This window comes from Humulus lupulus, chromosome 9 (genome assembly GCF_963169125.1).
Source record: "Humulus lupulus chromosome 9, drHumLupu1.1, whole genome shotgun sequence".
NCBI lineage: Eukaryota > Viridiplantae > Streptophyta > Magnoliopsida > Rosales > Cannabaceae > Humulus > Humulus lupulus.
In genome coordinates, this window is record NC_084801.1 from 185,581,889 (window position 1) to 185,594,637 (window position 12,749).

The 12,749-nt window shown below is 33.4% G+C and overlaps 2 protein-coding genes across 2 annotated transcripts; both read right to left on the bottom strand.

The window, feature by feature from the left end:
- Positions 1 to 881: 881 nt before the first annotated feature.
- LOC133801661 (caffeoyl-CoA O-methyltransferase-like) lies at positions 882 to 2,499 on the bottom strand. The gene is made up of 5 exons (XM_062239908.1): positions 2,098 to 2,499; positions 1,932 to 2,011; positions 1,696 to 1,840; positions 1,486 to 1,617; positions 882 to 1,367 (listed from the first exon to the last, which is right to left on the bottom strand). The coding sequence occupies exons 1-5, from the start codon at positions 2,188 to 2,190 to the stop codon at positions 1,074 to 1,076; spliced, it is 744 nt and encodes a 247-aa protein (XP_062095892.1). The 5' UTR covers positions 2,191 to 2,499; the 3' UTR covers positions 882 to 1,073.
- A 3,166-nt stretch (positions 2,500 to 5,665) lies between these two features.
- On the bottom strand, positions 5,666 to 10,109 carry LOC133801663 (U-box domain-containing protein 1). The gene is made up of 2 exons (XM_062239909.1): positions 9,431 to 10,109; positions 5,666 to 7,128 (listed from the first exon to the last, which is right to left on the bottom strand). Exons 1-2 carry the CDS (start codon positions 9,928 to 9,930, stop codon positions 6,273 to 6,275), a joined length of 1,356 nt encoding a protein of 451 aa, XP_062095893.1. The 5' UTR covers positions 9,931 to 10,109; the 3' UTR covers positions 5,666 to 6,272.
- Positions 10,110 to 12,749: the final 2,640 nt, after the last annotated feature.

A 12,749-nucleotide genomic window follows, 5' to 3' on the forward strand; every position in this document is an offset into this window, starting at 1 on the left:
AAGAGAAGGGTGGGTAGGTGAGAAAGAAGAGTGGGGAACGGTAGGGGCGGCGGTAGGAGAAATAGTTTCAGGGTTTATGATACTAGGGTTTGGAGGGGGGTTTTGGGTATTTTCGTCCTCCATGAGTGGGGTGGAACTAGTATTGCCTTCGGATGCCATAGGGAAGGCCTGATACCATGACATAAGGAATCGGAGAAAGTGTGTATTGTATTCCTTGAAAAGTTATGGTACACAGTATTATCTTTATATATTACACGTGAAAGGAAATAAAGAGCCACTTGGCAATACAACAATGAAAGAGAAAATATCTACCAATAGCAAAGAGATAACAGTAAAAGGGAAATGAAATATTCTATTGTTTAACACTAACCAATCATGAAGTGTCACCTCATGTAGTGTTGTGAACCTTAAAATGTCAAATAACAACACTATATTATTCCTCTCATTCTATTATTGGGGGACTTTGTTAAAGTCATTAAAGATTTTCCATCTTTCTTTCCTCAGGTGCATATAAGTCATGTCCCTAGTGAAGCTAACATAGTTGCCCAAAGTTTGGCTAAGTATACTTTAAGGTTTGATAGAAAATTTATTTAAATTGGTAACGATCCCTTTCCAATTTTTTAACAAGTACCTTTTTTTTAAAAAATCGTGATAATGATTTCAACATCATTGTGTTTTGGATAAAACGTTAGAAAATAGAGAAAATGAATTTTTTTTTCCTTTCCAATAAATCTTGAATTTTGTTTTCATAAATAATGTACCAATCAAAAACTACGATGGTCCCATTTATTTTGAGATTCTAAGCTTATAAAATTAGATTTGAATCTCATATCAATCACACTCTAAATAAACTTCGCAAAAAAAAAACAGACCAATAATCGTCATTGAACCTTCTTTTTTTAAGGCCAATAGCCAAATACAAATTTATAGACAAACACATATTGTGTAAAATGAAAAACACATTGCGAAGAAGAAGAAGAAATTTAGATAATCAGAAAAGAAAAGAAAAAATTATTGACTTTTTTCTTGTGATATATAATTGGATTGGTCGTCAAATTTTCATTTGAAATGACTTAGCTGATCCGACGGCAGATAGTGATTCCATCACCAACGGGAAGCATACAGATCTCGATCCTAGGGTCAGCAGCGAGTGCCTTGTTGAGCTCAATAACAAAGTCTCTGTAGTACCTCACGTACTTCCGGAGTGGCGCGTCGGGTGGCGCCACCACAGAGCCGTTCCACAGAGTGTTGTCGTAGCCGATCACACCCCCAACCTTGACCAGGTCAATCAATCTCTTGTGGTAGTTAAGGTAGTTGTCCTTATCAGCGTCAACGAAGATAAAGTCAAAGCTTCCATGGTACTTTGCCTGTGTATCACCGCACCCAATCAAAATCAAAAGACTTTTCTTTTTCTGTAATTCCATGAAATGAAAAAAAAAAAAAAAAAAAAAAAGAAGAAGAAGAAGAAGAGAAAGATATATTTACATCTTCGATCATTTGATCGAGAACAGGAAGAGCTGGGCCTTCTCTGAAATCGATCTTGTGAGCAACGCCGGCTTTTTCAATTACAGGCAGACCCAGTTCGTAGTTCTCTCTGTTGATATCCATAGCCAGAATCTGCCATAACCAGAGTTTAATAAGATTTTCAAGCTGTGTTCATGGCAGAAATATATACAAATATATATATATATATACCTTTCCATCATCAGGAATAGCTAGAGCTGTGGCTAGCAGTGAGTAGCCAGTGTAAACACCGATCTCCATGGTGTTCTTGGCATTGATGAGCTTGATAAGCATGTTGAGGAACTGACCTTCATCAGCTGAGGTTGTCATGATGTTCCTGTTTCGATGAATAAAAAAAAAGAAATCAGTAGAAACCCCAAAAGAAAATTTCTCAGACATTGAATTCGGACGAGTAAAGTCGAACCCACCATGGATGCTTTGCTGTCACTTCCCTGAGCTCCTTCATGCACTCGGGCTCTCTTGGGTAGACACTAGTCTCCAGGATATACTAGACAAAACATCAAACACAACAAGTTCAGAAAGAGAATGCTGTTGTTGTGTAAAATTCTGAAGAAACTGATCTGGTTTACTGACCTGGAACAGAGCATCGCTTTGGAGAAGGCTCTTGTGGCCGACCTCTTGGTGTCTGCTGACTTGGGTTTGCTCTCCTTCTCCATTGTTGGCCATTTTTGTTGGGAAGAGAGGTTTTTTTGTTCTTGGAATGGAGCTGAATTGTGAGAATGAGAAAAGGGCAGGGGTGTTATTTAGGGAGATCGAGGAGAGTCAGGGGAGGGGGGTTGGTGAAGTGGTTGGTTTGGGTTGTACGAGCCTTGGGTTGTAGCTTAAACTTTAGTCTAAGGCAGAGGTTGTGGTCCCATTAATGGTGGTGGTGGTGGTGGTGTTGTTGTTGAAGGAATCATTGGTCGTGTGAGCTTGTACTAAGCCCGGTGGAATTGGATTGCACGAACTAGAGTTTGGTGAGAGGTTGGTGAAGGAATCTTGGCCATTGATTTACCTGGCGGGGTTGGTGGAAGTGATTTGTATATACAGATTAATACTAATATATATAGTTTACTTTGTCAAAAATTATTTTAGTTTTAATTATTGTTTGCAAAATTGTCTTTAATAATTTAGATCCCTTATCAAAATTTTAGATAGATGGTCGAAAAATTCAAATAGTCCGTCGAAAATTTTAGATAATACTAGTCGGTTGAAAATTTAGATAGGTGATTGAAAAAAATTTAGATAGTACTAGTCAGTCAAAAAATTTAGACAATTAATCGAATTTTAGACCGATGTCATTTTACAAAATTTTATCAAAAATAAGTTAGAGTACAAAATCACTTAAAAAAAATTAATTTTCACAAATTTCTCCTTTGTATATATTAATTAAAGAATATTATTTTCTTCTTAATAAAAGTTAAAATATTAACTTATTTATTACCCTTTTTAATTTAATCATAATTACACATTACTGTGTTAAATTTTCATTTTTAATTATTTTTAAGGTAACATAATCTAAAACACTATTTTAGATACGATTTTGTTTGTTATATAATCAAAATCTTAGAAAAATCCGAGCTAGGAGTTTCAATATTCTGTGCAACAATTTCAGACTTTAATAGGTAAACTTACTATATTTATATTCCGTGAACATTTTTATGTGTTACTGAAAATGTAAATAATTGTTGTGTGATATCTCTCTGTCTTGGAATTTATGATGCCATTGAAAAAAAAGAAAGCTTTACCTCTTCTTGTGATGTTGTTTTAGATGTATATTTATTCTTATTATGATTATTCTATTGTAATCTTTCAACAATGTGAAGGCTCCCTCTAGCTAAGCTTGCATTGTGTATGGGAAATATCCAAATTTGGTGGGTTAGCTATCCTCAATGTATTTAGTCGATTATATTGGCTAATTTATAGGCCATGATTATCTTCAGTGGGGTTAGCCTGCGGGACAGAGTTTGGTCTGTTCCTACACTTGCGTGTCATATGACCTGATTTGTTACAGTTATAGCATAAAAACTGTCCAGAGTCATTCTTAGGGGTGGTTGTTGCTGCCTTCCATTTTGGTTCCTTGGAGGGTTCAAATTATGATTGTTGTTGTTGTTTTCGAGAATTGTTGTTGCAGTTGGAATTTGGATTTGGCTTGCGGTTTTGATTCTTAAAGTTTTTACCATTTGGCTTCAGATCTGCAGCAGTGGACTTCTTAGTGTTGTTGTTGTTTGAAACAACGAGCACCTCTTCTTTCTGGTATTGCTTTCGTGCCTCTTCCTCAATGTGAAGGCGAGTGATCACACTTTCTAAGGAAAATTCCTTGGTCTTATTCCTGAGAACATTCTTAAAATCTTTCCAAGCAGAGAGTAATTTGTCAATCATAACAACTTGAAATTGTTCATCAAGAGGCATACCTTCAAAAATAATTTCATGGGCAATTTTCTATTGCTCATGGACCGCATCTCTACAGGTTTGTCATTGGTCATTTGGAACTTTAGGTAGCAACTAACATCATACTTCTTAGTTCTAGCCTCCTCAGTGTCTTACTTCTTCTGTTAAGCCTCCCAAATTTTCTTTGTAGATTTGTCATAATTATAATAGTCATATAAATCATCACACAGTCCATTCAAAATAAAATTCTTACAAAGAAAATTATTCTCAGCACAAGACTCTGAATCCTTAGTCTGTTTCTCTTTTTCTTTTTCATCAACAGTATCAGACACAACTGGTTTCTCACTAGTCAGTACATAATTGACTTTTTTCATGGTAGGGAAAAATAACATTTCTGGTTTCCATTGTTTAAAATGAAAACCCTCAAAACGAAAAAGTCTTATTAATATCAAATAAAGCAAAACCAGAAAACTCATCGGTAGTAGTCATGGCAGAAGCTAGGATTGTCTTAAAATTGTTGATGCAGAAAGTAGATTATACCACTATTACCGTATGAATTCTCTGGGTTGAGTCATGGACACTGTCGCTTTCTTTAAGATATTTCGCGGCTCTGCCCGATATGTGCAAGACATTCTGTCAACCACGACGTCCCCATAATAAAACAACACAGTTCTCTGTATCGATATCCCTTTGCACAAGAGGAGATCGTTCACGTAGTCCCTTTTTATTGCTCAAGAAATTCGAGAGGAGGGAAAAGAACATTTTTGTTTGATAAAAGCATGTTTCTTCTATTACTTTGATCTGTCTGATTATCGAATTAAAAAGCTAGATTAGAGAGGTAACGAGAAGAAGAAAATGTTTTTCTGAACGTGGGGGAAAGGTAGTCTTGTGCATAAAATTAAGGAGAAAGAATGAATTAAATACAAATTATAACCCGCCCGGATCAGATTGCAATGCACACGTGATGATCAAGTGTGTGAGTTTTCACTCATTTGCATAAAATTGGATACCCCTTGGGGCATATTCCAATATTTACCACTTGCATTTTATATACACTCTTACTCTTAAAAAAGTGTTCCAAATTCATGTGAAACTTTTTCCCATACATACAAAAGACACTTTTTCTATTTTTCAATAATTCACTTTTTTACTTTTTTTCAAAAATTCAAACAAACATCAATAGTTATGGCAGGCTAGTGGAACATGCATAATGGGCCCATCACCCATGATATGATAACTAGTAGACTTTATCATGTTACATTGTAGTGTGTGCAGTTCCATGTCAAGGTTCATTGGAACTTTATCATTCCACACCATAAATTCCACTAGCATGGAGTGTGGCCAAGACATCCAAACTGGGCTGGTCCCAAAGTATGTGAGGCCCATGCAGAATGTAGTATTTTTTTTAAAACAATCTAAATATAAAATGATAGTTTTCTAAATTTGGGACTTCTTGTATGTAAAAAATTAATATTTTATTTTTTAAGATTTTGGGGGGCTTTATGACTTGGGGCCTAGGCAGTCCACCAATATCCAGGGTCTGACTCCATTAAAAAACATCATGATGAGAGACTGTCCTTGCCACCATAATGAAGTTACTTTATACCATTTGCTTGGAAAATGGCCATAGATATAGAGGAAATTAACATATGAAGGCACTCATATAATTCCTTGTGAGTAAGATTTGGTTGAAGTTGTTCAAGAGATCGATGGATGAAAAAAAAATGTTGTTCATTATTAATCAAATAGTGGGTTGACCTTAGACATTAGATCATATAAATGCACAAGAATTGTATTAATTCTCTTTCAGATCGAACTAGGAGGACATATGCGCCCTCTCTCGAAATCATCCTTGTGTTCACAAATATGCCAAAAAGCAAATCTCACAATAATACCACTGTAAAAAAGAATAGCATTAATTCCAAGGCAAATTTGGAATTTGTGTTTTTGAACAAATGAAATAAAAGTATGTTAGATGGGAAAATACCAGTTTGGCAATGTGTTTTTTCCAAATACGCGATCGACTCTTGTGTTTTGTTAAATAACAATTCGGACCTTATGTTTTACGAAATGGATCAAAATAGTACCTTATACTCAATTTTGGTCAAAATATTTTCAATTATAATATTTCATTCTCAGTTCCTCGACTACTTTTTTCGCTTTCACGAATCCATCGCATCACTAAAGACTTGAGAATTGATCTTATAATTGAAAATAGTTTGACCAAAATCGGGTCTAGGGCACTATTTTGATCTATTTTGTAAAACACAGGATCCGAATTGTCATTTAACAAAAACACATGGGCCGATCGCGTATTTGGAAAAAACACAAGGGTCAAAATTGTATTTTTCCATGTTAGAAAAATGTTGTGAATATCTTCAATAAGGCAAACTCTTAGAGCTCGTGCTGATCACCAAGGCTTTGAGATTAGAAGACTCTCCATCAGCATTAGCTCGTCTTGTTATCATTTCCATGTTCTTGTGCAAACTTTGCTTCACCAAACTCTTCATCATCTTCTTCCCTTCTTGAGTCATTCTCTCATTCACAGGCGAACCAATCGCCGCAACCCTCCCAGCAGTCTGAGGTCCAGAATGCGGCCCCATCTTCGCCTGTCGCTCGTCTCTAAACCACTGCAACAGTTTTAGTGACCTCTTCTGAGCTAGAGGACTCCCTAGCAATGCAACTTCCAAAAGCACTTGCACAATTCCAGACTTAGCCATTTTTTGTCTTTGAGCTGAACTTTGATGAGCTAAAATCATTAGTATGTAAGCTGATAACTCTTGGCATTTAGGTTTGTCATCCCATGTCAATATCTCAATCAAAGTCTCTGGCACCATTTGACTATTTTCCATGGCCTTCTTTCCCATTAAGGTCACTACCAAGCACCCTAATGCTCCAAGCACTTTCTCGGAGAGTTCTTTTGTCGAGGACAATTTTAAGAGAGTGTCTACTACTCCATTGGAAACCAATGCTCCTGCATTGTCCAAAATATTGGAGAGGTTACACAAAGTGCCTATACATGACTCCATTGTTTCAATATTAGTGGAACTTGATTCAAGTATTCCAATGAGAAATGGGACAATTTCTGATGAGGCTAAAGGGAAGGGTGTATTTGCTAATGAAGATAATGTCAAGAGCAATTCTGCAAATTCAAGCTTGGTTGGTTCATCTAAAAGATTTGTGTTTTTTGGTAGATTTGATAGAATTCCTGCTTCCACCATAAGAGCTTTATTCCTGAATTAAAATAAATAATTAAACAAATTAGAAAAAGAAAAAAAAGGTTAGAAAGTGCAAAATAATGGTTCAACTAGAAAAATTGGTTGAAGAATTATATATATATATATATGATATTATAAGCACAATAATTCAAAGGTAGATGAGAAAACCAAAACTACCCACATTTTCAAATTGGCTAGTCAGATAAATTAAATAATTTAAGAAATGAGAAAGGGGCTGATTTTGTAGTATTGAGAAGTCAACGAGATTCCAAGATTTATAGATCAGTGTTGGAAAGTTGGGGTCAAATAAAGCTGGTTTAATTAATTAATTTTTATATATATATACACATATATTTAAATATATGTGCCCAAATTTCGAAATGGAATCTAAACCACTACACTAAATCTTACAAGCTGTAAAATATCCAATCTCAAAGACATTATGTTCCCCTCACAAAACTCTTCTTTATTTTTTATTTTTCAATTAATAATTCAAAAAATTAATGTGGTATATTATCCTAATTATTATTTCCATGTTAATTAAGGCTAATTAAGTACAAATTAAAGGGTTACCACATATTGATATTATTGAATGTACCACTTTATATGGGATTGGGATAAGCCCACTGACCCACTAAAAAAGTTGGGTTGATCAACATGTTCTATGGTGCGATACATATGTTAAATAAGACAACTGCTAGAGTCAAATTAATACTTCAAATTGCACCCACGAGCCTATAGTATTATCTTGTAAATAATGGTTTATACTTGTTTGATTGGACTCTATGTTTTGACTAATTACTTTTTCGAACCTTGTGTGGTGTAAAATGGTTCAGATAGACTCGCTCATAAATTCATTTTTTATCAAAAATTTTCAAATTAAATTCTTAAATAATTTACCAAACTAACAACTTAAAACAAAAACATAATTATTATGCCTAATAATTATGTTGTTATATTTAATTTTTATCTATTCGAACTATTTTACATAATCTAAACAAATAATAAGACAAAATCTAAAACAAGACAAATCCTCAAAAATAAATTTCCCACCAATGAAAGTAACTAGTTAAAGAACTTTTTATTCTGCCCTACATGACATGATGTGACTTGAGCTACCTTAGCTTGAATTTGAAGGAATTTCACTATTGAAGTCCTCTTTCTTATACAAGAGTCTCCATCATCATCATATAGGTGATTTTTAAACGAGAAATGAGTGAAAATGACTTTTTTTTTTTTTAAGTGATTTGCACTTTAGTTTATTTTTGATAATTTTTTACAAAATGATATCTGTCTAAAATTCGATCAGTTGTTTAAAATTCTCGACCGATTCTTTGAATTTTTCGACCCCTATCTAAATTACGAGATGTAAAATAACTTTAAATAACATGACATTTTGCATAGAGATATTTTTAAAAAATATTCTTTGTCCTATTGTTATTTTTTCATTACTCCATAGAGTAATTCATACATGTCAATAAAATCATCAATTGTACAGACAACTAGGTCAGAATTAGATATGGGTGGATGACTGCCAACCAAACCATGCATTACATTTACTCATGTCAAAGACTCTATACTTTAGCCTCAAATGAATTATAATATCCAATGTGCTCAAATCAATAGTCAAATAAAAAGTGAAAATTATATTTTATATGGATTTTTTAATAAAGTTTTAAAAAATATGACTTTTTTTTTACTAGTATTATTTTATGACTTTTTAAAACTTATATTCACTTCTATGGGATTTTTGTAAAAAATCATTATTATGCCATATTTTTTTTTTCCTAATCTGATTTTTTTTTTAAGAAAGGTTTAATTACCATATTTTTTTGCATATTAATAGCCAAAAAGCTATATTTATGAAAGAAATCCCTAAATAAAACCCAGGGAGGAGCCCATAATGGCCTTAAATATACCCATGGAGGAGCCCATAATGGCCTTAATAGCTAAAAAAACTATATTTATGAAAGAAATCCCCAAATAAAACCCATGGAGGAGCCCATAATGGCCTTAAATATAACAATGTTATTATTTTATATTTTTCTAATTTATTTAATAATAATAAGAAAATCCTCTGTCAATGTCAAATGCAAACAAAAATTTGTATATTATTGAGCACTAAAATACATGTGTGAAGCTTCTCTTGCAAATAAGTCCCTAATTAAGATTTATTATTATTAGTCACAACTCATTTCGATCATCATGTTAACTTTTTTTTTTTTTAATTAAGTTAGAACTAAATATTTATAAATAATAATAATAGCATGCAATAAATAAATAAATAAAGTTAAGTAATTATTAATTGATCGACTTACGTGTAAGTTCCATTAGCAAGTTGAACAAGAGCAGCCACCGCAGCACGGCGGCGAGAAACGACGTCGGAGGCGGCCATGGTAACCAAAACCGGTATAACGCCGAGCTCGGCAACCAACTTTCTGAGCTTCACATCATGTTTGGCCAAGCTTTGAATCTCCAAAGCCGCCATCTCTTTCTCCTCCCAGCTCCGACCAAAGTGAAGCCTCTTCACTGCTCTCTGCAGCCCCGCCACGTCATCTCCTCCGCCGCGGCGGCTGCCATCGCCGGCGCCCAATTGGGTTTCCATAACTTCGAGCACCGCCGCAGTCTCGACGAGGGCTTGGTCGCCAACGCTGCTCAGAGCTTCGAGTCGGTCAGAGGATGAGGACACGTAGCGCTTGCGGCCGGCTTTGGAGCGCAGGAACCGTCGGATTCGATTGAAGAACTGAAGCTTTACGTAAGAGTAGAGCCATATAGGAGAAGTTGAAGATGAAGAAGAAGTAGTAGTTGAGTTAGCCATGATAATGTTTTTGTTTGGGGTTTGAAAAACTGTGTTTTGGGGCTTTGTTTTATTTATATGAAATTCTCCGAAACCTCTGACTTTTGTGGAGAGAGAGAGAGATAGTGATGATGATGATTTAATTGTGGGATTAGTGGGACAAGAGGGAAAGAGAAAGAGTTTGGGAGGTTTAAACGGAGGGAGCACAAAGCACATGCAGACTCACTATGGTACAGTTTTGTCCCTATGAACTAGTGGACCCTCCGGCACACACACACATATATATATATATATATATTTAAGGGCTTATTATTTGGGTTAAACAACAATATTTATTTTAATTAATCAACATTTATGCACAAGAGTAATGATATCTGTACCCAAAATATGCACCTAAGCATTACACACAGTGGTGATAATTTGGTCTGCCCAATCACATTTATTAAACTGGGATCCACTGTTTTAAAAAGCAGTAACATGTCACTGTGTGTAATATTTTTGTGCATATTTTGAGTGCACATATCATTACTCTATCTCTATTTATATAGGAGATTTTTAGTCAAGGACATTACTTTTGCCTCTACCGTAGAGGTGTTTTCTGTTTTTGATACTTAGAGATATTATAACCCAATTTTTTGTATGATAATGTATATGATAGCTCTAGTAGGCATCCTGCTAATTTTCGAGAAATTTTGAATAATTTACAGTGTTGAAATCAGAGTTCAAACATTCTGTTTTCCACAAGTAAAAAAAAAAATCAAGTACACGTGCAACTGAATGTTTGGACTCTCATTTCGGTACCGTAAATTATTCAGAATTTTCTGAAAATTGGCGTGATGTCTATTATGACTATAATATACACCATCATGCAAAAAAAATTGGATTATAATTTCTCCAAGTACCAAAAATAAAAAATGCTTCTACGGTAGGGGCAAAAGTGATGCCCCTACCTAAGAAAATTCATATATATATATAACTATAGGGAGTTTTTTTAGGTAGCAAAACTAATTTTGCCCCCATTGTTAGGGGCATCACTTTTGCCCTTACAATTAGGGACGCTTTATATGACAGTGTACATGATACTTATATAGCAATCAATTAAGAATTAGTTTTGTTTCTATAAACTAGTAGACCGATCGTGACATATGTATATTTAAGGGCTTATTTGGGTTAAACAACAATATTAATAATTAACATATATATAATTATATTAGGTAGGGGTATTATTTTTGTCTATAGTTAGGTCTGTTTACATGTTAGTTATATCAAACGTCCCACAAATTTTGGAAAAAATTTAAATAAATTAGGGTACCGAAAACCCAATATATTTTACAATCATATAAAAAATATATTAAGCATGTATATAACTAACTGACTGTTTGAATCCCAATTTCAACCCCATAAATTATTCATAGTTTCTTAAAAGTTAATGGAATATCTACTATAATTAATACAATGTACACCAGGTTATTATTTAATAAGCTTTTGGGTTATTATTATTGCTTGGTACAGATCGTTCTATAATGTTAGGCAAGGTTTATTATATTATGGGAAGTTTCATGGATGTGATGATCAAAATCTCAGAGTCTTCATCGGACGGCTAGCACTACACATGAAACACACACCTACGTTGACTGTCGATTGTTTCATATGATTCCACAAACATTTTAATTATTGGGTGCACAAATATACATATAAGGATATTTTGGTCGACGATTTATTAATTAATATATAATTTTTGGATTTGAATTTAATCAAGCACATTTATGTGGGATTTCATTCAAAAAGTTCATATACCTGGCATGCATGGTGTGATTTAATATATGGTGCTAATTTCTTGGATCTAAAGTATACTGCTTTTCTTTTTTAATTTATATATATATATATATATATATATATATGGCTACAAAATCTACAATGTATTACCTCATTTGATATGGTCACATGCATGGTTGTTTGTGAAATTTGTCCCTAGAAAAAAGATAAGGTCACTTTATTAGGTAAATAATAATTTAATTATACACAAAAGAAGAAGATCCCAAATTACCTACATGATGACAAAAATTTATGAAAACAAATATGTTATATGGGTTTATATTTTTTTTAGACCCGATGTTTTATTTCATTACTTATTTAGATTTGTGTTTTGATAAATTATTTTTTGGATTATGTGTTTTCTAAAATAATTTAAATAGGCTCCTAAACCCGATTTTGATCAAAGTTTTTTTAACTAAATTACAAATAATTCATCAAACTAACAACTCATAACAAAAATACAGTCATCTTGCCTAAGAACTGTGTTGTTATACTTAATTTTTTATTCATCAAAATTAAGTTTAGGGGCCTATTTGAACAATTTTACAAAACACAGGGTCTAACAAATAATTTATCAAAATACAAGATCCAAACAAGTAATGAGGCAAAACACAGGGTCTAAAAAAGTAAATTCATGTTATATTGAAGTTGATATATATATATATATATATATTTTGCCAATCTTTTGTTGCATGGTTGCATTTAATGCAATGCATAGGCATCTTTTTGAGATTTGGGCATGGACAGATCATTAGGGAACAAACACCACACACATTTATATAAATATATATTGGGAGTTTCTTAGGTGGGGACATTATTTTACTCTCTGTATGAATATTTTTTATTTTTGGTACTTGGAGAAATTATAACTTAATTTTTTTATATGATCGCGCATATGATAGTTATAGTTATAGAAAATTATGAATAACTTATAGTGCCGAAATAAGAGTTCAAATAATTTACTGTTTGAACTTCGATTACAGCACCATAAATTATTCAAAATTTCTCAGAAATTGGCAAGATAC

What these genes read in the sequence shown, in the direction of transcription:
- LOC133801663 (XM_062239909.1), bottom strand. Translation starts at nt 9,930, where the DNA reads ATGGCTAACTCAACTACTACTTCTTCTTCATCTTCAACTTCTCCTATA. An exon ending in CTTGCTAATGGAACTTACAC is followed by an intron (nt 7,129 to 9,430) that starts GTAAGTCGATCA and finishes ATTTTAATTCAG; the next exon opens with GAATAAAGCTCTTATGGTGG.
- LOC133801661 (XM_062239908.1), bottom strand. Translation starts at nt 2,190, where the DNA reads ATGGCCAACAATGGAGAAGGAGAGCAAACCCAAGTCAGCAGACACCAA. An exon ending in AAAGCGATGCTCTGTTCCAG is followed by an intron (nt 2,012 to 2,097) that starts GTCAGTAAACCA and finishes TGTTTTGTCTAG; the next exon opens with TATATCCTGGAGACTAGTGT. An exon ending in GTGACAGCAAAGCATCCATG is followed by an intron (nt 1,841 to 1,931) that starts GTGGGTTCGACT and finishes TCATCGAAACAG; the next exon opens with GAACATCATGACAACCTCAG.